The sequence below is a fragment of the Channa argus genome, chromosome 13 (assembly GCF_033026475.1).
Source record: "Channa argus isolate prfri chromosome 13, Channa argus male v1.0, whole genome shotgun sequence".
Lineage (NCBI taxonomy): Eukaryota > Metazoa > Chordata > Actinopteri > Anabantiformes > Channidae > Channa > Channa argus.
Window position 1 is genome coordinate 687,584 of NC_090209.1, and position 25,698 is coordinate 713,281.

General features: G+C 38.3%; 1 protein-coding gene across 1 annotated transcript in view; it reads right to left on the minus strand.

Moving 5' to 3' along the window:
• Nucleotides 1–497: 497 nt before the first annotated feature.
• Nucleotides 498–25,698, minus strand: part of xkr7b (XK, Kell blood group complex subunit-related family, member 7b) — a 75,945-nt gene continuing 50,744 nt past the window's right edge. The window contains exons 2-4 of the mRNA XM_067528264.1: nucleotides 9,748–9,944; nucleotides 5,703–5,922; nucleotides 498–4,321 (exon numbers count right to left, since the gene is read on the minus strand). Of these exons, the coding sequence (XP_067384365.1) occupies nucleotides 3,508–4,321; nucleotides 5,703–5,922; nucleotides 9,748–9,944 (1,231 nt within the window). The 3' untranslated portion in view covers nucleotides 498–3,507. The remainder of the gene's footprint in view (nucleotides 4,322–5,702; nucleotides 5,923–9,747; nucleotides 9,945–25,698) is intronic.

The window sequence follows — 25,698 nt, forward strand, 5'->3', positions numbered from 1 at the left end:
TGGAGCGTCTTCCTCAGCATTCTGTTTGGACTCCACTCACAGAGAGCTCTGTGAATTTAGGTTCTGTGACATTTCTGTAAATAATTATAAATATAACTCACTGTACATGTTGAGCACCAGGTAGCCACCATAGAAGTGAGAAGCCCTTTTATTTTTCTACCTTTTCTCCTGTTTCAGGTGAGGAGTTCAGATTAGACACCCTGTCGTTTGGGTTTGTATTTATTTGGTTGCTTAGGTCAGACAGGGTCGGTGTTAGAGTTTGTGTTTGTTGGTTTGGGCACTGCTCACATCCAAAGTAAATCAAATTGCTACCGTTAGTTTTCAAGTAAACTGCAAGGAGAACAAATACTGTACATAATGTACAATATGTTGCCTAGTTGCTCTTCATGCCTCTCTTGGTCATCAAAGAAGACACAAACACATTTTTTTCTCTGGCTGTTCAGCCATATTTACTACAGTATTGTTCCCATCTACAGTTATCAGCACAGCTTGTTGAGTTCTTTTTTTTTCTTTTTTTTTTTTTTTACATTGTCATAGATATTTTCACCACTGGTTTATTTTTCTGCTCGTTCACTTCGAGGATGTTTAAGCAGCGTTATAAAAAAAAAAAAAAAAACTTAGAGCACATCCTTACACACATACATACTGTATATATGATACATACATACAAACCAAAGCAGACATACTCATACACACATCCTAGTATAGCGCCACTCTGGTATATACAGACATATAGAATGAATAAAAAAAAAGAAAATCAGTTTTTACATCTTAATATAAGAGTCATACCAAAGACATGGCCACTGAGTGAGTAAACAATATATATATAGATATAAAACAAATACAAAAATAAATAAACATAAATACTTGCATCAATTAATAAAAGATGATCTCAGTTTTTTAAATCACTATTCACTTTTTAACATGTTTTTTGTTCAAGTTAATATATAATCAGTGCACCACTTTTAACTGTTATTTCAACGACGATGGACTGGTTTATTATCCAATCAAAGACAGCGAAGCCTTGCCCTCGACCCACAATTGGGTGGTTGTTGTACACATTATCTGTACATTAGCCTGTCATGTTTGACATGACATGATCATGTTTGACAGAGAGTCATTGTTTTCAGCACCATTAACATCGCTGTGACTGTCATCACTGTACTAACGTTCACAATTTCAGGTAGGATACAACACTGTCTGCATTATTAAACTCTCAATACCCCGATATCAATTTTTGTATTTTTTGTATTCCTGATTTTTTAATTTGTCCATACCACCAGAGTTAAAATGACACAAGAGTTTTGCTATAGAGAGGATGCACTTTCAGCCAAAGTGAGACCACCTTTACAGTATGTGATGAACTCGGAGTCTCTGGCACTGCACAGTATCTTAAATGCTCATATCTTCAAACACATTTTTTAAATGCAGTGTAGTCACATAAGGAATGTCTTATTTGTTTGGACAAATGCTTCTGTAGCATTGCTATAAATGCTCAAACCCTCTTCCATCTTTAAGTGTTTCTGGATGGACTTTCCCACCAACAATCAGAGCACCATAAAAGTCCAGACTCCCCCTACAGGCTTATAAAGAGCACGTCATTGAAGGAACTTCAAAAACAAGCTTGTTTACTAGGTTTCACTTTGAGCAAGAAGCTGATTTTAATTGATAGTAAAACCCCTTCACATGTGAGAGCTGCTAGGCTTAACCTTTGACCTCTGTTAAGTATATGGTTGCTGATCATCAGTTCATGTTATTTCACTTTTTCTGTCAGTCTAGTGATGATGTCACTAATTCATCAACTCTGAATCGACTAAAACCTGCTTTGCCACAATAGCCTGCGCTGTACATGGTATCACTTTGTAAACACCACCACCTTTTGAAAAAGTTCAAACCCTTGTCCACATCCTATTTGGAACAAGAAACAACAGCTATTGCAAACTAGCTAACCAACAAAAGGTTTCTTTGACCATTTGTTTCGCTTCCGATTATCAGGTATGAAGCGCAAACACACCTGTGGAGAAAGTCTTTGAAGTTGACAGTTGACGTGTTTCTTCAGCTACTGTTCTGCCCATGAACAAAACACTGAAATGTTTTCGTAGCATGATGAGGTTACTCATGACAACCCTAAATACCCCTACATGTTATGTATTTGAAGGTACGTGAATGATAATTAGACTCAAATGAGTAAATTATTTACTCAAAAGTCATTCATCACCCAACTACTGCTTATTATAATAGCTTATATCTGACATCAGTATGAATTAATCTGTACATCACAGGCCTGTTAGTGGTGTGTTACAGCATGCCGTAAGTTGGTAGCCACTGCAGATTCCTTCCACTTTGCATCCTTATATCCAGTCCTGATTGATTGTTCCAGAGAAGTCCTTCATCAGGTAGGGGGTGACTGCAGCTCAGATGGAAACAGATGTAAACTGTGGGTCTTGTGGTTTTGGCTGCTTTGTAGCAAATACTGTATGGGTGGGTGACTTACTACTTAAATCATAGGCTTCATTAACAATCTTACCCGAGCCTAAGATTTAGCCCAAGTGTGCAGACACTGCAGACAGAGTGCTTAGAGTAAGGTTACCAAATGTACTGAGGGAATGCAACACAAGGATGGTGGAATAATATTAGATAAAATTAATTACTACTTTTGTTTTTATATTCTTCAAATTCCTACAATTATAATAAATACGTGATTTCGAGGTAAAACTAAACTAACTGTAGTTTACTGACCTAAATATGGTTGACAAATGAAAAACACTCACATTCACATTTCACTATATTTCATCCTATATGTGAACAACATGTCTCATCTCTTACACTGTGACCTAAATCGTCCTCTTACAAAAGAAAACAAAAGACTTATAAAAGATCTTTCAACCAAATTTAGTCCAGTTCTAACACAGATGTGGCATCTTTTGAACTCCAAATCATGAAAGCAGTTTTTACTGGATTGTGAGTCTGTCTGTTTTTGCTACTACACCATAGTGACTGCATGTTCCATGCTAAGTCTGGTAACCGGCCTCTAAACATTCCCTTGCAAGTCTCTGTTGAATCTCAGTTCATACAGCCAACTAAATTATTTGAAACATGGCAATTTCATTGCTCTTAAATGCATTTACTTTGTTGCACTGAACGGTCGAGATGAAACTAAATCTACCACTTCTTAGTCATAGGATGGGAGATGAAATTACTCACCTATAAGTTCTTAAAAAAAAAGAGATGAAGATTAACCCAGTTCACTGTTACTCCATTAATGTCCCATGACACCTTCATGCTACTAGCTCCTGGACTGTGTCCTATGGGGAGAGCCGTGGTCCCAGATTGCGCTTCACATTTTACAATCAAGTTGCCAATCTCTTCTCGTACAAAGAGTTGCCTGACACTGTGGGCCTCTTTTCCATGCTTCTCCTGGCACAGGCAGTCCTGAGACGAGAACTGATCTCATGCCGGTCCCAGGTCACTTGGTCCCAGACTGCATTTTTGACAACCCCTCTTAGCTCAAACAGTTGTCTCATATTCTAATACCTCTTTGCTGCCCATCATGCTACTCCTGTACTGTATTCGGGGGCTGACAGCTGATGTGGTCTCCAGAAGAAGGATAGTTTTGCGGAGGCGCCGATCAATAAAGTGTGCATCCCAGGCTGGGTATCGCTTCCTTGGGAGGTCGATCCGGATCACAGGGCCCTCCTGTGCACGTGATGATGAGGAGGTCCTGTGAAGGAGTGCTGGGGAAGAGGAAGGTGAAGGACGTACCTGGAAGACAGGCAGGCAACTGTCCCTGTCTCTCTCCTTGTCCTTGTCTCGCTCCCCTGGTACTGGCTCCCCTGTATCTTTAGTCCTGGGGAGAGTCCTCGGAGGACTGGTAATGACCATGTCTGTTTGGGACCCTTGAGATGGGGTGAGGCAAGCATCAATCACCCCTGCCACTCCTCCTGCACCCACCATGCCCTCGTCCACACATCCTCCCCACTGTGAGCCCAGGACAGGCCCATCCGGATGGAGCCAGCAGTAGTACACCAACATGAAGAAGGTTCCTAGGGCAAAGCTGCAGGCCACCAGGCACACCACCACCAAGGCGTAGGAGTCAGAGGTGTGCGGACCGCGGTAAGTGTACCAAGCAGCCGTCAGTGCCACATTCTCAGCCAGTGTTACAGAGTAGTATACTGTCATGCGGAAACGGGTGGGGCCCTCCTTCACATTGAACCAGCAGAAGATGTAGATGATTCCCACCACCATGTTATAGATGATCTCTTCCCACTTGGACATGCAGAAATCAGTCTCACCTTGGATGATCCAGAAGGTCATGACACACCTGAAAAAACAACAGTACTTCTATAAGCAGCATTTTGTACGTCTGTAAAGTTTAATTTAAAACTAATGACTGGAATGAGGAAAATGCTGATTAGAGTTTTTTTTTTTATTGTACATCATTACTACTGCTGTCATGTACTTCATTACAAGAGCTACAGCCACATCCAGTTAAACAGTACATGAAAATCATACCACTAAGTTTATAAAAGAGGACTAGACAATGTTGGGCCAGAGGATGGAGAAATTGTAATTTTATCATGTGGCACACATTTAAATCCACTGAGGTTTGTGTGCAGCCACTAGGACACATCATCTAAGACATTGATAACATTTTGTGTAAGAATGGTATTTTGAGCAGTAAACTTTGCTCTAGCTTCCAGGACAAATTAACTTTTCAGGATTACTTTTCAGATTGTATGTCATTCATAGTGATTATCATGTCTATGAGCCTTGAACTTAATTCTAGCTCCAGTATAATGTCAAAATGGTCATTGATGTTTATGAAATAGAAGAATTTAATAGCCTAACAAATAATATGCTAAATCACATGAGACAAAAAAATACATAATAATCTGACCAATTGAATTAAATTTACTGACTCACCCTTAATTCTCCTACAACCCATATCCATGTTAAACTAAAAATATAAAGATTGTCAGCTTATTGTAGTTGATACCTTCATGCTTTAGAAGAATGAAGCATATTTAAAAATTTCCACTCAAAATTGACGTAAAATGTAAGTGTGACCTGAACTTTTGTGCCTAAAAAGTATACAGCCCCAAGTACTACAAAACCTAAAATACTAATACATTTTAAAGGCCTGCTCCTGGAACATTAAAATTCCCAGTACCATTACACATTGACCTAAACCTAAAGCTGAGCGGTACGGCTGCCTCAGCTGTTAATTTTTCGTAGGATAGATAGGATAGGTAAGATATTCCAATACAGGAATTTAAAAAGATAAACACAGACCCGTAGCCAAATCATGACACAATGTAAGACATCGATATTGCTCTGCTCATGGACAAACACACTATTTCAGCACCGAATTAATAACTCTATGCATAAATAATCACAATGAGTCAAAGAGATAATCACTTAACCCCTGCAAAGTGTCACTGCTCAGGGGAAGTGTTGAGGAAGATGTTTGATTTAATCATGTACAGTTTATTAAAAGGCTTATGGTAGAAAAATATTTTCATCGTTTACTTATTTACTTAAGAAAGCTGCAACATTGTGCAGGACATACTTTGATGTGAGTTTCTCAATGGCCTAATGAAGGTTTCTATAATTAAAAAAGGCTTCTAAAATTAATATATACAGTAGACACAAATTAACTGTTTGAGTGAGTTACACTGATTTTGAAATCATATCATCCGCACCAGTGGCTGACAATAAATATGCCGAAGTAGAGTTGGAATACGGAGGCAAAGAGGGCAAAGGCAACTGTCCTCGCCCCAATGGTGAAGAAATGCCACAGCATCTGAGCGATCATGGCCTTGTAGGACATGGGCAGCTTGTCATCACGAGAGTCTCTGAGAACCTTCTGGTAGGAGGCGATCATCCAGGCCAGTGAGACCAGAGAGGCTGAGGCTGACAGACCTGTAGAGACGGGTGTGGAGAGGAGCAGAGAGAAATAAAGGTGGAAAGGGAGAAGCATTAATAGACAGACTCATATACTGAATTTCTGCCAAATTACATTTCATTCAGTCATTGTGTTCAAAAGACCCCAATGTAGAATGTGATTGATAAAAGTAAATTACAATATCCTCCCCTGCTACACTCATATTATCATTTATCTTATTTACATGTTAATCTTTATGTAGTTCTAGCACAGAAACATAAAATATACTTTTATTGTTGCACATGAGTTTTCATCCATCTAAATTCCACAGTCACATTCACTTTGAGCTCGTGCTGGAATTTGCACCTTGCAGTCGGTAACTAAAGTCTGCTGAAGAATACAGAAGTTAGCTTTGGAAAAAATGCAGTGTGTTCACCTCGTGTTAATGCTTTTTAATAATGTTTAAGGTCGTGTATTGTATGTAGTGTTACCGTTACACATTTAAGTTATTGAAAACTGACATGTTTTATTGTTTGTGAGAGTAATTATTGATCATTCAACCCTGTCTCTCAGCAATTACATACTATTTATTTTAACAGCACATACATGTTATAGATTACCATTCTAATAACCTAACCAGGAAATGTTATTGTTCATTTTCCAGTGATTCATGATCATATCTATATTCAATTTAAGGACAAGTGTTTTTGTAATTTGGCAAGCATTCAATAAAATATTTTATTTTCCAACCAGAAAATGGCTCTAAAAACTGTTTCTTATTCATTCACATGGACCCGAAACAGTTTTCACCAAAGTAAAATGATCATTAGTTGGCACATGTGAGGCCTCCTGTGAGCTCCTGGGGCAGAGTTTAACACATTAAACATTCATGTGTCTTAATCATGCAATCTTGTCTCAAATTAACCATGAAGCATTAGACTTTGCATTTTAATGTTATTTTTGATCATTTATTTAGAGATAGAGGGAAACATGTTTTAATGTAGACATTTAATGAAATTTACAAAACCAAGCTGCTAGAGGTGTAACAACAATTACTGTGCAGACAAACCCCATTCAACAGCCCTGAGTTCCAATTATTCCAACTTTTAGCTTTGAGTTTTTACCAATTGAGAATGTCTCATATTTTGTGTTATTTGGGAAAAGTAACTTTATTTGGGAAAAGTAAGTATTTTCTTTTTTTTGTATCATTTTGTCCAGTTATTTAAAATGTTGATATTTCTTCTGCAATATAGGGGGAAATTCTATTTCATTTTGTATTCTTTACAAGCCAATGGCAGCTGTGTAAATGGTGTGTTTGTCCAGACGTCAGTTTTTCATGCATGCTCAGTAATTTCTGAAAAGATTCCTCTGAAGCTACCCACAGTGAAATCCTCACTCCAGGATGTCAGCACAAAAAGCTAAACATGCACCTGCTGTGTCATGTTATTGATGAGCTAAAAACCAAGGAAGCAGCAATTACTTTGCACACAAACGTTTGACCTTGTATTTTCTAGTATGACTTCAAGTCTGACTTCTGCAAAGAACTCATTACCAGGGCAAAGGGGCTGTTTAACTGCAGGAGAAGTGTAAGAGTAAATAACAAAGGTTCATCCAGGAATTCTCTGAACTGAAAGAGTTCATCACTGTACAAACGCTGAAATGTTGCATCACTAAAAAGTGCACTTGTGCAATGGATGTGATGTAATTGAATTAATCAGTGTTATTTGTTACAGTATAGACTTCCTCCTTCCTAGTATCAACAGCCAGTGTTCTCACTTGGAGTTTACAATGTCATGACAAAATTTCTGGTCTGCAGCTTGAAAGAATAAAACAAAGCTGCTACATAAAAGCTGAACCCAAAACAAAGGGGATTATGGGTAGAAAGTGACAGATGCAGTTTGTTATGGTTGGAAAGCCCAGGAAGTCCCAACATTTGGGGAAACTGGAGCCAGCAAATGTTTGGGATTTGTACCTAATAGATTACATGAATGATTAATTGGCATTGATATGTTAATCAGCATTGATGTGATTCATTTGATTGACTCAGTTATGGAATAATCAATGACGCAGTGACTCTGTATAAGCTTATTAACAGACTGTGTGTCGCCAAAATAGAAAGAACTGCATGTTTAGTCCTATAGATTTTAAGGATATTATTGATGAGTAAAGCTATTTTCCGTCCTTTTTCCATCTCAGGTTAGAGCTGGAAGTACGTTTACTGTGTGTTGCACAGTGGGAATTCACATTTTGTGGTGTGTGTGAGCCATTGTGCTGCTCTCGTGTGTGTATTGTCCAGGTTTTATTTACCTGTTGCTTGACTGCATGTTCTGCACAATTTAAATATGTGTCTGACACCTGACTTCTTCTGTGTGAGCTCTAAATGTTTGTACAGCGTGTGTACATATCTGAGTCAGAGAGAGAGAGAGAGAGAACGAAAGAAAATGACAATGCTTTGTTTCATTCATCAAAGGCCAAACTGCTAATTTTAAGAGATGCATGAATAAAGCATTGACTCTCCTATTGATATCTGCCCTCAACACGCACACACACACAATAACATTACTTGCTCTGCAGAAGCCACTGTAACAATCAGGAATGATGAACAGAACAGAATAAGGTAGAAAAGCCCGATATAGGTGCAGACCATTTACCATTTTGTCGTTTGTCTGTGCTACACAGCTCCATCTGTTTTTATCTTTACCAAACATATGGGTGCTGTAGCTGTAAGCAACTCCTCAGACTAATACTAGCCATCACAATTACCACTGGGAAACAAAGTTCTGCTGTCCAAAGAATAGGACAATCTAGAGTCCATACTGTAAGTTTGGATTGGATTGACCAGCACAATACAATGGAAAGTTCAATGGGCTCAGTGCATATCTGAGAAAGAGGTGGATTTGACCAAGTCAGGAATGAAGACTGTTTTACTTATCTGACAGACCATTGGTTCAGGAACAACCCAGTTCATGGCACAGAGCTGCCATGAACTAGCTACTGCTGGAACATCATAGTCACTGTCTGCAGTCAAGTGATTTTTATTTTTAAGTGAGTTTTATAGTCCAAGGAGAAAAAAGTTGAGTTGTTTGACAGTAGCTACTGTAGTATTTCGTGATCTGAGACGGTTTTGCTGCCAGTGGACCTGCTGCATTTGAATAATTTAAAAGGAGCCATTAATAAAAAAAAAAATATGCAACCGACTTCTGTCTGATACTGGATGGATGGAAGTTGATGGATACCAAGAGCATCTGCATTAAATTGTTGATAACTGTTGACATAAATCAATATTTAACAAACATTTTAAAATTTGAGAAATGTCCAAAAACTGAAAACAGAGTTGTGAATCAGAGTTGTCCTCTCTTAGTAATCAATCCACTGGTTGAGAAAAATTGTAGTGTCAGAATCTGATTTCAATCACAAGAGACAAGAACTTTTGATACTTCATATACATTTTGCTGATAATATATATTGTACTTTCTTTACTGCAGCAATCAACTAACTGAGTATTTCCAAAGTGCTTTTATTTTTAAGTGCGGCCCTACTTTTTCAGTAGGTCACCAAATGTGAGCAGTTAGCTGTTATCACAATTATTGGAAATAATTAGGAGAAATGATGAAAGAATTAAGAAAAAAATATGTATGAAAATAAAACTTGTAATATTGCCAGCCATTTGTATTGTGCTATACGTACATCTTGATTAGGTATGGGGGTGCTGGAGGGAGGTCCCAGAGACAAGGCTCCCAATTGGACAGCAGATTTGAACCCATAACTCTGTGTGTGAGGTCACATGGCTACTCACTGCTCCCTCCTGCCAGCTATGTGTCAATCTAACTGTTTCCTCAGAAGTGTCACAGCATGTCTGTCACCTTGCAGGGGAAGGACTGTGTTTCCATGGATCATGATGCTGAGCTGCAGGACGAGCTGTGGCGCCGACTTCAGGAAGGCCTCCAAGAGACGAAGCATTGTTATATCAGCGTTCTCAAACATCAGCCGCCAGTGGAAGTGGTGCGGACTGTTGCTGTGCCAGCGGCTCTGGGCACCAAGGTAGAGGGCGTGGACGTACCTGTGAGTGACAGTACGAGACATCGTTTAAACCTGGACAATTTCCAAGGCAATGGGAAGAATCCTCATAGTCTCAAACTTTGCTCCCACAGTGTTCACACTCAGCACACTCAGCCCATTTCTTAGGTCACACATCAACAATGAGGACAGATCAGTCATAAAGTCACAGCTGTCGTCTTCACCGTTGTTGTTTGTGTTGTTAGGCTGAAGATTAAGCCACTTTCATACTAAATAATAAAGGAAAAACATGTGTTGTTGTACCTTTTGGAGACATTTGATGATTGGAAATTAAAAATAAAGTGGAAAAATTTACAGATGGACATGTGTCCCACCAGTCCCACAGGGTGAATAAATGCTCAAATTCAGGTGTTCAGTGCTTGAGAGACTTGCCCAAGATGGAAACATCCTCAAGAGGTTTCTGCATTATACTGAATTAAAGGTCTGAGTAAAACGCAAACAGCACATTCGCACACTGTCTTTGTGCAGTATCAATAATGTCTTTGCTGCTCTGGATAATCCATTGCACAACGCTTCGATGGACAGATTAAACAAAAACTAAAGAAAGAAAGATAAAACTATGATGCTTCTGGATCTGTGGGAAAGAAAGTTTCATTTAACAGATTTACATCTTTTTAAATAACAGCTTAAAGATTTGGTATTTCTAGTGCACACACTTGCTGGCATGTATACATCATCATGTAACAGACTTTTAACTTAGTAGAGGCATAAAATACATTAGTGATGCTGTAACAGTAATTTCATTTGAAAAACCTGAATATTGCAAACGCATACTAATACAAGAACAAACCAGCATCAAAAACTAAATGACACCTTTGAGGAGAAATTAGAAATTTCCCTCAGCTGTTGTCTTAGGAAGAAAAAGGTAAACAACTCTAACCTCACCTGTCACTCTTTAATTCTGATCTGCTTTTTTTTTTTTAATTTGTATTTGTGTCACAGATTGGAAGGTGGCAAGATTTCACTGGATTCATGTTAATGCTTTATAAATCTTTAAACAAAGGTAATTTGTGAAAAGGATGGACAGATTTTTCACACCTGTGACACTTTTGTTTGCTGCAGATTTTATTTTCCCCTGCTGATGCAGCATGAGATCTGCATTAAACAGGAACAGCTGTCAGAAATTTAAGTTAGATAGAAAAACAAGAAAAAACTTTGGAAGAATTACTAGTGTTAATTTGTTTTGTTAGTGGTGGTGAAATGAAGGCACCAACAGTCAATATTTTCTAGTCCAACTAAAAACATCATTATGTGCAAACAGGTGGAAAAACATTTGTATTTTACGAGCTTTTAGATACGTAACTGGTGTTAGTTAAAAACAAATCAGAGAGTTAGAAAAAGGGTCATCGGTATTAAGTTACTATGCACCTAAACTGCAACCACGATTACGTGTTAGTGAATGCATCTTATACTAAGAGGGGCCTTAGGCAAAGGGCCCCTCTTAGGTGTTTTTGGGTCCACTGTAACAAATTTCTGTCATTTCTATAGTAAAATACAATAACTGCTTGTACTTTCATTTAAAAAAGTTTGATTCTATATTGCCATGAATCATGGTTAAAAAACAATTATAGCAGCTAACAGGATTTTTCCATAATAACTGATCATATTGTACAATTACAGGCAAGTTGTGACTTGACTCCAGATGATGCACATTACAGCTGAATACTGTTGATTTAGGCAGTTGAATTAGAATAAGGAACAAGCGCATTCGATGAGCAATAGTCATTTATTTGGTGAGAGTAACTGTAATTTCCCATTGTCTTAACCAAGCTGTGCTATGACCCCAGCAACACTGCAGAGTAAACTTTTAACTAATGCAAATTATTAGTTTGTCTTGTACAACCATATGAGTTTTTAATGTAGAATAGCTATGTGCAGTTTTACCGGCAGTTTGCGTAACGACTTTGTGAGCAGTTTTTTCTTTTTATGTAATTTTTGGATTTTCAGATATTTCATTGGAACCAGTACAACCAGTGGCTCCAAGATGGCAAAGTGGGGCAACATAAAAAAACAGCCACAGTCTTTGTGTCTCTTTTCTCTTCAGGCAAGTGGACTTAAATGGCTTTGAGCATTCTCATACAAAATACAAAAGATAATGACCTTTTCTTCTCATGTAAAACTATTGACTTTTATTAAAAGTTTTTTTTTGCTGTAGTTATGACTCCTGTTTTAATTAACAGATAAAGAAAAAGTAATGCAATCTCGATACTTTTGCATTAAGGTGTCATTTAAAAGACTTCTGAATATGTATTTTAAAAGCTGGTTGAAGGGAAGGAAGGAAAAAATTACCCGTAAAAACACTTTACAACAACATATTGTTTTGTGAACTATTAACACGTAATTTAAATTATGTAATGTTAATAGAATAGCAGATAAAGTTGTACACTAGATTAAAATAAACAATACATCAGTGTAATTTTAAATACAACAAAACTCTGTAAAATACATCCAGTTGTACACTGTAATTCTTTTTCCATTAACTAAATGCTAATCTTTTTTGCCAGGTAATTACTGGGAATTCTACAACAATTCATTACAGTGTAGCTGCATTGCACTGTTCAGTGTGTTCGGTTTTTGTAGGGTCACAATGTCATTCCAAAAGGAGGGGCCCCTTTTCCCAAAAACCTTTGGGATGTTCCAAATATTTGCATGGTTTGCCTCACCTGACAGTCCTCTGAGTGTTCTGGTATTAAGTTACATACTTAGATACTTTAGTGATGCCGAGGGAAAGTTAAGGCATCCAGTAGCTTACCCAGCTTAAATGCTGAAATAGTCAAAATAAAATAGGACTAAGACAAAATAAACATAAAATAAAATATTAATATACATAGTAATGAATAGTAGTAGTACACTTTAATTTTGAACCAATAAACCAAGTAAGCTCAGTATAAAAGTGTACATTGATAGTAATGATAGAAGTAACGGTTGTGCAGGAGGCCTGACGCAGCCAATGAAACACGGTGCAACAACACAGTCAGCGGTGTCCAGTCTTATGGTACTAGAGGATTAATCATTTAATTAATTATTTTCTTAACAGAAATCATTTATTGACTGAACCTAAGTCACAAGGTGATGCTTGGTGGTGGAATGTGTGTTTAAAAAGGGTTTGACTCCTGTGGTTAGCTGAGGTAACAAGAGTAAATAAATGTTGTGTCTGAATCCTTTTGGGAAACCAGAACACAATTGTTCCTTAATCTTTACCAACTACTGTGGGTGTCTATGCAAAACTAGGAACCAGGATGTACCTAGTGTTTACTGTGGCTAATTCTAAATGCTTGTAGTTATTTTAGTAGGACACTGAAGTAGTCAAGATGAGATATGAGCGAGTCCTGTAAGAGAAGTTGGGTTACATATTCAGAAAGGTGGAGTTGGAGCTTTCTGATGTTATACAGCAGAGTGTAAGTCAGAATGCATACGTGATGGAGGAGATGTGCTCAGTGAAGTTGGGTTGTCATTTACAGGATAATGACCCCGATCCCCTCTTTTTTCAGTAATTTGATATAAAGTGTCAAGTTTTCTGGACACTTTAAAAAAACGATCAGGCTTCTTTTTTGAAAATGTGGACAGTATATAAAAAACAAGTTGATATCTGAGGAAATTCTGAGGAGATTTTTTCCTTACAAATAGTGCTTTCATACCCATAAATTATTAATTTACAGACATGGTAGAGTCACCAATTAAGCTGACATGCATGTCTTTGGACTGTGGGAGGAAACACAAGGGCAGAGGGAGACCATGCAAACTCCACACAGAAAGGTCACAGCCGGCCGGTGTTCAAACCGAGGACCTTCAATCTGGGAGGTGGCACTGCTGGCTACTCCACCACCATTCTGCCTGCTTACATGGTGTCATTGTGTGTATGCGTGTGCGTCACCGCGTGTGTGCTGATGCAACGTGGGAGACAGGGATGGCCGACATTGGTAGTAGTACAGCAGGACGGGTGGGTTATGGAGGAGAACCGAAGCTCACTGGAGGAAAAGTGAGATGACACTCACTTCCTGCGCTTCTGCATCCCCAAGCACATTTTAAATAGAGGGGTAAAAATAACCCAGGATTGTATGCACACACACAACTAGGCAGCCTGGAAATCTGTAGCTCTGCAAATAATTTGCTTGCCAAGCATGCAGGCACTCCTCTGATCAGTCCTTGTGTCTTTTTGCCTCTCTCTGTCTCTCTCTCTCTCTGTCTCCATCACCACCTCTTTCTCCTTTTTGGATTCTTTATCTATCTGCCTTTTCAGTTCATTTTGCCCTTTGCTTTAGTTTTTCTTTGTTTAATCACACTGGGTGGGTCAATGGGTCCAGTGGAATAAGATCATTACTGGATGGACTGTCATGAATTCAGTACAAACATTCACAGTCCTCAGAGGATAAATCCTAATGATTTTGTTTATCCTGTTACTTTTTGTCTAACTTGTTTTATTGTTTTTCTAAAGGTCATTCACACTCTGTGTTTTAGTCCGTCACTCTGTATCCACCTTGGTGCATTTCAATATTTACTTTTTGTCATGTTTCTTACTTTTTCCAGCATCTCTCTGTTTCCTCCTCCTTTGTATCTTTCCTTCAGTTTCTTTCTCAGTTGTCCTCTTCCTCAAGTCTTTGTCTCCTCCTTCCCTTTCTTTCCTTTTCTGCTTCTTTCTTTCACTTGTTATCTCTTATTTTGTTTTTCTCTCAATCCAATTTCATGCAGCTATTGTCTCTCTCTCATTTTCCTCTCTCGCCATCCAATTTATTTTGTTCTTCCCTCAGGCGTTTTCTCTGATATGAATCCTCTCCTCATCCACTCTGCTTTGTCCTCCATCACTCCTCTCTTTTCCTCTACTGGATGTTTTCTATTCTTCTTTATTCGTCTTTGTCAACTCCCTTCTCTTCTTCTCAACTGTTTGCCAAAAACTCTACTATCTACAAGGCCACAGTTGGACTGCTGAGCGTTTGTAAAAGCTTCAGTGTCTGTGAAGTCTTGAAGAGCTGGTGCCAAGTCTTGTCGCGAACCAAATATGAACCCAGAAAGAGGGACTCACACGCAGACACATTAAATGGTAACATCGTCTTCTTTAAAATTAATATTACTAGTCAAAGGATAAAACATTAGCATATTTCTCGATGTTTTCACAAGATAAAATAATTTCCAATGTGATTTCAGAAACAAAGATGCAATATGTGTTGTTGTTGGTTTGATTTGATGGTAATAATTGGTTAAGAGCCACAGAATAAAATGCTTCTAAAATTCACAGATTAATTTGTGAATAGTCCCAATAACAGTCCAGGCAGTTGGTTTTTGAATGTGGCAGGTTTAGATGTATCAGCTTTCTGCAAACTAGACTGTTTAAAGGTTGGCCAGGATTCTTTTGGCCCAAATTATGTGTTTCAAGTCAAGTTTTTTCCCAGGCCTCTCTACAAATCTAATGGTAAGTGGAACTTCTGTTAAAAAAGTAGGAAGAAAGTTCTGCTTATGGCAGTGTCCCAACTTTTTTGGAACCTGTGTCCGCAAAAATGTCCATCATTATTTTATTATTAATTGTCCAATTTAAAGGCCAATGACTTCTTATAATTACAGATCATTTAGCTGAACCTGATCAACAGGGGACACAGTGTGACACAATATTCTTAATGATATACTGCAGGAACTAATGAGACTGATAATAGTTATGGTCCTAATACAAATAATGAATAGTTTGCACCAGGAGGCTGTTATGTTAAATGATTCAAACATTTCCTAATAACTACTGGGTTTGGTTTCTGATGTCATATATGTGCGTCTTGACTACAGTGATGTCACTGCTGTAAAACCTTGAGAGAAATGAGAGTATGGGAAGGAAAGAGACAGAGAGAAAAAGGAGAGGAAGAGAGAAAACAAGAGCTTATTAATAACTCACCCCTGCAGCTGATCAAAGGCTTGACTGGACTTCTGACCTGCCCCCTCGTCAGTCTCCATGGCGATAAATTGACACCAGCACCAGGATTTTAACAAGCGGCTGATCTAGTAGCTGGTCTCTCACTCTCTCACACACAAAGAGCAATTTTTTGTATAACCTGCTAATCTATTTGCTTTGAAGCTGGGAAGAGACAGAGAGACAGAAAGACATGGAGAGAGAGAGCGAGAGCCCTTTAACCTTCATCACTTGTCTGAAGTGACTCTCAACCTGCCCATTATCACACCAGCAATCAGTGGCATTTACTGCTTCTGTGGCATCAAGTGTGTATACGAGTGTGTGTACAGTCCATGATCAAATGTTGCTTATGAAACACATTGGTAGAAAGCTGTTGTGCAACAACTAAGAAATATATAAATAAGTGTTGTGGTGCATTTGGCAATGTTCCAGGCCAACAGGAGGATGTGGCATTTTCGTTCTATATGTTCCGACTGCTGCACTAATGCTGCTGAGCTGAAATTACAAAGGCCTTTTGGAGCTTTTGATAGGAAAATATCTTTTACGTGCACATGCAGTACATTATTTGAGTCCCCTCTTGTTTGAGGTGAACCAAATAAAATCCCCAAAGTGAAAATGAAATTGCATATTTTAGGTACTATGGGGTGTTAGTTACCAGTGAATAGCACTGTGGGAACATGTTACTGTCCAGTATGTTAAACTCATGTCCATACAGACCATCAGATCACTTTACTGTAAACCATGTCAGAAAAACCTCATTAACATCATTACAGGATCATACTAACAGACAACCTGCTATAAAACACAACTGTTAATGCACAAAGGGATGATTTTCTGTCCCTCATTCATTCAAAAGCTTGCCTCATACACAAAATCATGTGGTCTAGTTACGTTATATCAGCGCCATAAATCTTAAAGGACGACTTTGATCATTTTCTGAATAAATATATTGTGGCTCCACTATCAGGAACAGCAGCAGGTTTGTACAGCATGATAACCTAAACAGCACAGATGTACTTTAACATTAGCTCAGCTTTCAAGTGTAACTACAGGAGACTACAGCAGTAAATGTTTGCTGAGAAACATTTGAAGAGTTTTGCCTTTCAGCGACAGGCAGCAATTCTCAGACAGGTCTGTTGTCAGTGTGATGGGAAGCAAAGTTTGAAAAAACTGCCTGAATTTCTTCCCTAAAATATTCCCTAAGGATATTTTAAATTAAACTGTATAGTTGTGCTGCAGTTAACATTATTGAGTAGAAATTTCTCAGCATCAATTAACCACAAATTAAATGGTTAAAGATTGTAAATGTCACCAATAAATTAACTTGTAGACTAAAATAGACTCACGATTTTGCCTTGATGTTAAGAGAATTGATGAGCAAAGCAGCAGCTCTCTAAAACTTTATCTGTGTCAAATCCACTGAAACTATAAAAACTCCAGAAGTCTGGGATATTAATATTTCAACCAGGTGGTTGAAAATCTCACGACTATTAAAACTTGACTATGAAGTTGGCTATTTTACTCAAAACGAACATCCCCAAATCAGGTGCTACCTGTTGGTACCTCTGCACCTGTTGGTGTATCAAGTAAGGTACGTCGGCTATTTACTGATTTCTGTAACACTGAAAAATCAGCAAATAAATCCGTAGTATGTATTTTATTGTGCATTATTCAAGGCCCCTAAGTAATTTATTTATTCGTTATTATTTAAGTTTGATGGTTTAGTAAAATTCGAGGTATATTAATATGGTAATAGGTTTTTTGCAAAACTCACAGAATTTAAAAAAAAAATATAAATCTTAACAAAATTTCAATGCTTGTACTTTTTCAATTCTACTTAAGTAAAAGTAACTCTACTTATATTGAGTAAAGGATATGTTTACTTTTGCCACCTCTGCTAACTATTAAATAATATATCAACCAACTATAAATTTGAAATGTCTTTAAATCTTAAACTGTGCAGGCAATGATGCAAGCTTGTTCTTAGTGCTTGAATCAATATTACCCCTTTATAAATTCCATTAGCTAGAATTTTGATTTAGCACTGAGGCTCTTTTTCGGGTGTCCATTAACAGTAAAGTTCAACAAGAAGCTTATATTTAAACTTCACTTTCTGTTATAAAGAACATCAACAACAAGAGAATTGAAATGAGACAAAAAGCCAAATGTTCAATAACTCAATTAGTGGGACGTAAAACTGCTAGCTTTGTTTTTATCTATAAACTCTTACACAAAGCGCTTTTAAATTTGGAAAACATGCAAACTCCCCACAGAAAGACTGCAGCCTGCAAGGGTTTCAAACCAGGGACCTTCTAGCTGTGAGGTGGCAATGCTAACCACACCACCACTGTGCTGCCTGGTGCTTGAATATACCTGGAGAAAATGTTATTAGTTGTTTTAGAGGCTGTAAATGTAACAGGCACAAGGCAACTTGGTAAGTTCAGTGATGTCACTTGAGCTGCTGTGTTTTGTGGTCGATTAATCTGCCGTAACTTCCTTCAACGTGTTGTTACATGGTACTTTCTAACCCAGGTAATTACAAAATTGCAGGCAGTATGTGGACACATCTCTTAAAAATTTAAACTTTCATTTGTGCAGACTCCCGTGGACTGGCTACAGCAATAGCAGTGATGCAATTCCACACCAAAGAGACCAAAGGAACATAAAAGTGAGTAGGAGCCAGAACAGCTGCTGTGCAATGTTTACATACACAAACCAGAAAAGAACCGTTATGTTAAGTTCTGACTCTAAAGCAGCCTTTTAGAGTGAGGGTCACACGATTATATACACAGCTATTATATGAACAGTGTGCACACATCCACATACAGGGTTGTACTATATTCTGAAGTGAGCATGTCTGACCCTTAATACTGACTTTTCTATGTTAACTAACATTCTCCTTTGCTTATAATCTACTGTGACAGATAATATACAGATTCAGTGGGTGAGTGTTTGTATGGAAACCCACACAGAGCAGAAATAATTTCTCCTCGCTGTCTGTGTGAAGCTCAGTTGTCAACACCGACCTACTTAGACTGCCACACTGAGAAACCCAGCACAGAGAGAAGAGAATGTGAGAGTATGGTGGAGGGAGAAAGAGAACGAAAACAAAATGAAGTTGAAAAGGAATAAAAATGGAAATTGAGTAAAAGAGAATGAAAGATGTCGTTGTGTGTCAGTGTGAGATTATGCACAAGTGTGATGTGAGGAAAGAAAAAAAGCTTGAAGAAAAATGCAAAAGACAATGAAGACGAGAAAGAGTAAAAACCAAAAGAGAGAAGAGAGAGTGGAGACAAAGTGACACAGCCAGAGAGGGCATGATGTCTGTGTGTGCTTTTGTGAGCATTTTGCATGAATGTGTGTGAGTAACAGAGGTGAACCAGCATTGATCAGTGCTGCTAAAGCTGCCCAGCTGCTGAGCAGATAAAATCACACAGTGCGCTGAAGTGTTTAATTGGGAAATATGTGTTTGTGTGTGTGTGTTTGTGTGTTCTGCAGGGGATGTTATCGCTTAACTCAAGGGCTCAAGTTTGCTTGTATTTTTCTCTTTCACACATCCGTCATTCAGGAGTCACAAAATTCAGAGCTGTCGTTCTGCTATGTAACTTCAAGAAGAAAATGAGGATGAAGAGGAGAAGGAGAGGAAAAAGGGGCCGAGGAGGGGGGAAGGAGGTGTACAGGCTCTGGGAAAAAAGTAATTGAAAGAGTTAATGAGGAGCAACGAAAAAGAATGTGGAGAGTAGGAGAAGAAAGGTAAATAGAGAAGGTAGCAGAAAAGGAAAGAACGGAAAATATTAGGAATTTGAGAACTGATAAAAAGAAAAGAGAGAACACAAGTAATAAAATTTAAAAAATGAAAAAGGAGAAATGAATGGAAAAAGCAGAAGGGGGTGAATGAAGTTACAAAGTTAATGAACAAAATATGGGACTGAAATCAAAGCAAAGGATACAGCTGTAATTACAGACAAACAAAGAGAAAGAAAGATAAAAATAAAGTATAAGGGGAAAAATAAAAAGAATAAAATATTGGGGAAAAGGGAAAAAAGGAAAAAAGCAAGAAAAGGTTGTAAAAATAGGAAAAGGGAAAAAGGAGGCACTCAAAGGCAAAAACCAAGTCAATAATCCTGGATCAAGGACATGAGAGAGTAAATTAAAAGAAGAGGTCAGAGAAAAAAAGGTTTAAGAAAACAGAGGGGAAATGAGGAGAAAAGGACAACAATGGAGGTGAGGGACCGAGGTGAGCAGCAGAAGGGAGAGGAGGAGATTTATGGTGTGAAGGGAAGGTAATGAAGGGAGAGAAGAGGAGGTAATGGGGGGAGAGAGAAAAAAGGAATGGCTGAGGAGATGATCAGTGAACTGCTGCCCGACTGATCAATCACTTTTTATGGAAGGATCAGAGAGAAAGACAGAGAGGAAGAGCGAGGAGGACGGATGGAGAGGGAAAGGTGTTTATTACGCAGAGAAGGAAATAAGAATGCAGCAGTGATGGAGGCTTGGAGCCTCTTTTTGTTTGTCTCCTTTACCCCATTTTATTATCTTAACCCTGCATCTTTCTTTTTGCAAGAGGTCAGACCTCTGTGTATAAATCACATAAATCCAGCTGTGACTGACAGCTGTTTGCAGCCAATGAGAAAATAAATCAACGCTCAGTGAGTGGGATTAAACCAGAGGATGCTTCAGCCTTTGACAAATAGTAGCAAGATGAAATCCACCTGGTCCTGAGCTGTTGTCACAGAAACATTAACTCTTCACTAAACAAGCACATTCCAGCTATTTTGTTTCGCCAGTGGCAACAGTAGAGTCTGTTTGGGCCCTTGACAAAAATGTGTGCATCATACAACCACCATGGTTAAGATGTGTAAAATACAATACAATACACACCATGACTTAGAATTCATAGCTTGAGAGTTAGTCGAACACAGCTTTCGTCAGTTTACCACAAAAACGTATCGTCTGAGTTAGCTGATTTTTCGCAGCCTGCTAGCTGAGCTAACAAACTGACGGTTGGTGTCCTGACTCTGACTGCAGGGAAGATGGACACATAGGCTTATGTGCTGACTCAGCCAGCTAAGTTAACTCATGTTAAATGTCAAAGTCAACAAAAGAAACATTGTGATGCCAGTAGACGTTCTGTTATTCATCCATCTTTTCAGCACAATTACAATTACCAACAAAGTTGTTACAATTTATCCTGTGGAAGTTCATACAATTGCTGGAACAATTACATCTAAGCTGTCATCATAACAGAGTTTACACTTTGAGTTGATAATGGTGTTTTATCAGCTGGATGCAACACGTTCTCATCCCACAGCATCAGCTATTAACGTTACATTGAGGCACTTTGTACGTCCTTTGACATATTGTATTAATGCCACAGGTTCAGTTTTGCGTCAGTATTGATGCGGCAGCGTCACCTTTTATATACACAGACACAACAGGGTTCTGGAAAACCACTTTGGGTTCAGGTAACGTTAAGAGACATCATGGGTTACGTTTAAGTTAGAGGATAAATCACATAAAAGCAAAACACTACAAACTGTGCCAACGGCAAACACGTATCTCCTTAGTATTGTTATCATGTGAGGCCATCTTGTTGTTACGATTTAAAAAAAGCGCACAACATCTCTACACAAGAACCCTGGTCTCCTATGGAAAAGTCCTGTGATTTGTTGTAACTCCTACCACACGATGACCCTTTTTCACTTTATAAGTGTCAATTACTGAAATGTCTGGGTATTTATTGTCCCACACTGAAAGCTCTGAGCGTCAATCAGCAACAGCTACCCTAAGCATCAGAGGAGAAAATGTCGCTTTTTGATGCCTCGGGAATGAGAATGGGCTGCTTGGATCAGGCCTTGCCCTGGTGTCTGTTGTCTGAGTGTGGACTTAAAATATCAACAATCTTACAAAGTCAAGGATTACACAGATTTCCCAGGCTGAGTGAGACCCACCAGGACAAGGAATGGGAAGCAGAACAGATGGAAGCTGCTCTTAATGATAAGTAGTACAAAATAATACAAAAGAGCCTGTTTCCCAAACTAAAAGGGCCAAACATGAACAGTACAGGAAGCTGAGCTTAATGGTTGACTGTTCAGCCTGTGTCCTTATCTTTCATCTTTCTGTCTTTTCTATCTGCTTAAGGTCGTCTACTATTTTTGTTTTATTTACTTATTTCATTCCCATCTTCCCTTTCTGTACCTTCGTGCTTTTCCCTTCTTTATTTCTAGCTTTCCATTTGTTCTTCCTTTGTTTTATCATCATAGTCAACTTTGTTTTAGTTTCAACAAAGTAATTATGAGCTCTCGTCTTAATGGAACAAGGGCACTCTCCCTCCTCTCCCTCTTTTTTTCCTCCCTTGGTGCGTCTCCACAGTTTTTGAAAATCATTACTTTCAGAACATTTAATCACAGTAGGAATCTAAGATTCTGCTCAGCCTCCTGCAGCTCAGGGTCAGCCCAAAACATTTCAACAGTCATTACCAACTTTTCAAAAGATGATATCCAGTGACTGCTGGTTCTGTTTGCGCTCGTCCAACCTTCCACTGAACTCTGTGAGCAAAGCCAGGCCTTAGTGCAGCTTTAGCTGTGGGTTCGATTCCAGCACTTGGGTTTGTTCAGTCAAGTCTTTTTAATCACTTTCAATGCTGAATGTACAAACTGCCTGATGAACAGAAATTAAATTCATCTCAGACGATCCAACAGAAATTTAAATATTAAAAAACAACGTAGTTTAAAATTTTTGTAAATGTAATGTTTTCTCTTTGCTATATACTTGTCTGTGTCGTGATACAAAACACACAGCCATTTTGTTTTAAGATGATAAATCAGCTGAAAACATGTCATTATGTTCTGATGAATGCTCCAGGTATTGAGATGTTTTCAGGGATTTAAATCAATCATTGAATCAGCAGAAAATCGCTGGTTTTGTCTGAACATTCTACGGGGTTAAATACATATACACAGTATTTAAGAAGCTTTTCTGGCTTTGTGAGTCTAATGTCCTAATTCTTTGTGATAAAAGCTAAATTTTACTTTCAGCCCTGCATCAACCTTTATTAGAGGCATTTCTAAGTCAAACATTACAATGTGAGTGGAACAGTATTTTAGCAGTGAATGAGGAGTTTCATGAAGCTTCAGTTATTGTGAGTTGTTGGGTTTTATTTTTTTAAGTTGGGTGTTTTTTTTTTTGCACTATTAGTATAGTTAACACAATACGAGGTAACAGTAGATAATGTCTAAAAATATATATTTTTTAAAGGATTAATGAAAACGATTCTTTAAAATTAAAAAGACCAAGCCAAAGTTAGGGGAAATCCTTAAAGTAAAGACCCAGGTGTTGGCACATTTTTGGTCTAATGATCCGACCTTCTCCAGCTGTGTGCATTATGTGAATAAGAAGCAACTCTGTGGTTCACAAAAGTCCTTTAATAGTTATCTGCAGCTAAACTTTATTCCCAATTACGTTTTTGTATGAAACAGAATCACTGGATGAATTGATGTTCTAGTGAAACACATTTTTTAAACAAACCCACTGTCAAACCCACAGGTAGATCACGGACTCCCTTACACAGTATGCTGAGACAGGCCCTCCACGACAAGATTTAATTTCACCAAAGAAAAAAGAAAAAACAAAAGTCGAGCCGCAGCTTTAGGATTATGGAATTTGGTCTTGTTTAAAAAAAAAAGTAAAAAAGAAGTTGTTTTAAAGTGTCTTAATTTGTTCTCTTTTAAGTTAGATTACATTCATTCTCTAACAAAAACCAAGTGCTGTCATAAAAAAAGCTGGACAACATTGTTGAGACAAATTTAATGAAATAGTGCAGGATCACATTTTTGGCAAAAAAATAAATAAAATTATGAAAATTTTAATATGAAATTATCAATGTCAGGATAGACCCCTTAAAATGTATACTGATTATATATATGTGCGTGTGTAAATGATTTCATTAGGCTACTTCTGTAGTCTTGTTAGCTCAATTTGTTAGCCATTATGAAAGAGGTATAATAAATGTGTTAGGATTTTGTATTAAGTTGGACCCAAGTGAAGAGACTGAGAGGGAGTAAACTAATAAACCAGTTTGTTGTAACAAACCTCATGATTTAACAAACAGCACAGGTAGCAGAAGGTAACGGAACAAACTGAGCTACACTGAAACAAAGACATGTAACCTAAAGCTCGAACCAGAATGAACACTAGAAAAACAGACGAAACATAGACGAGCAGAGAACCCTATAAACCTAATTAAACACTCGGAACAAAAGACTAGGATAAGAACACCAAACCTAGGGCTACAAACAAATATGTCACAAGCCTCAAATTAGCACTCAGGGAAATGAATGAAACAGAATTAAAGACACAACCAAGGAGTCAGGATTACATGGATAATGACACAGGTCAGGTCAATCCCAAGTTCAAATTGTACTCAGGGAGTGAAGCAGGAATCTGGCAGGGAACTGTGGGGGAAAGCTGGCTCTAAATAATGAGGGGAACAGGTGCAAACCGATAACGAAAGGTAAAGCTAGTGGAAAGGACTGGGAACAGGAAGGTGGAGAAAAAGCTACAAAATAAAAATCCAGGAATGGAAATGGAGCTAAAGGGCCAGATCATGAAAAAATGTGATAAAGGTTGGTGAAAAAAAAGCATAATATAACATATAACATAATAATAAGAATCCTGAAGTTCTTTATTATTTGACTCCAGTATTGGCTGCTCTGTTTTATCATCTAGTGACGATGTAAAACCTGATAAACCTGAAACCTGCCCATTGCAAACATGCAAAATGTTCATGATATACACAAAATACTAAAAAGAGATTAAAAAAAAATATTAGCAGATTTGTAATCATATGGCTGCTGGTTAAAGCAGTTTGTCTGGTGACGCATAGGAGCAGGTCAGACAGAAAAAGAAATAAAAAATGGTGGGTTGTTCTATCAAAATATGTCATCTGTGTGTGGTGTCTAGGACTCGCTGTCCAATATAGCTTTTTCCAACAAACCGTTACCATGGTTACCAATAGCTATGAAGCACCACAGAAACAAATAGAGAGACATGCTTACTGCTGATCACCTGGCTGTCACTCTTTCTTAATCACACACTGTACAAGGAGCCAACTTTACTAGTGATTTAGCTGTAAACACACACACACATACAATATACACTAAATCTGCAGCAGGTATGAAGTCAGCACTGATCACCTGCTATTTCTCTCTTCACTCACACACATACACACACACGCACGCATGCACACACACGCACACTCACACACACACACACAGCTATAAATATCCATGTGCCACTCAAAGTGAATCAGTTGTCTATCCCCAAGCTACTGTCCCACATAGCCACTCAACTGAGCTGTGTGTGAGGTTGTGTGTGTGTCTGTGGTAGAAAAGAGAGGGTGTCTGTGAGAGTGAGGAAAGTGTTATTTTAAGCTGTGTGTTTGGATGACAGAGTGAGGGGTGGGAATCCAGGAAGAAGAAGAAAGAGACAGAGAAAAAAAGTGTGTGCGTCAGAGGAAGTTTGTGTACGTGTTGCATTTGCAGTGCTCCTGTGTGTGTGTGCGTGCGTGCATGTCTGTGTCAGAATAAACATTTATTCCCTACGAGTGATGCAGGCACCTCCTTGGGCCAATCAGTGACGAGTAAACAAATGCAACGCCTCCCTGCGGTCAATCAGGGCAGCTTCAGGAAAGCTAGGAGGAAGTCAGAACGAGGCAGGAGATGCTCTGAAGTTCCACATAAATTTCTTGACATAATAGCAATTACAGTGATGATAGCAGTGCTACCCTCAGGAAAATCAGTGCAATGTCTGGAAATATTGCAACAGAAGAGAAAGGAAAAAAACATTT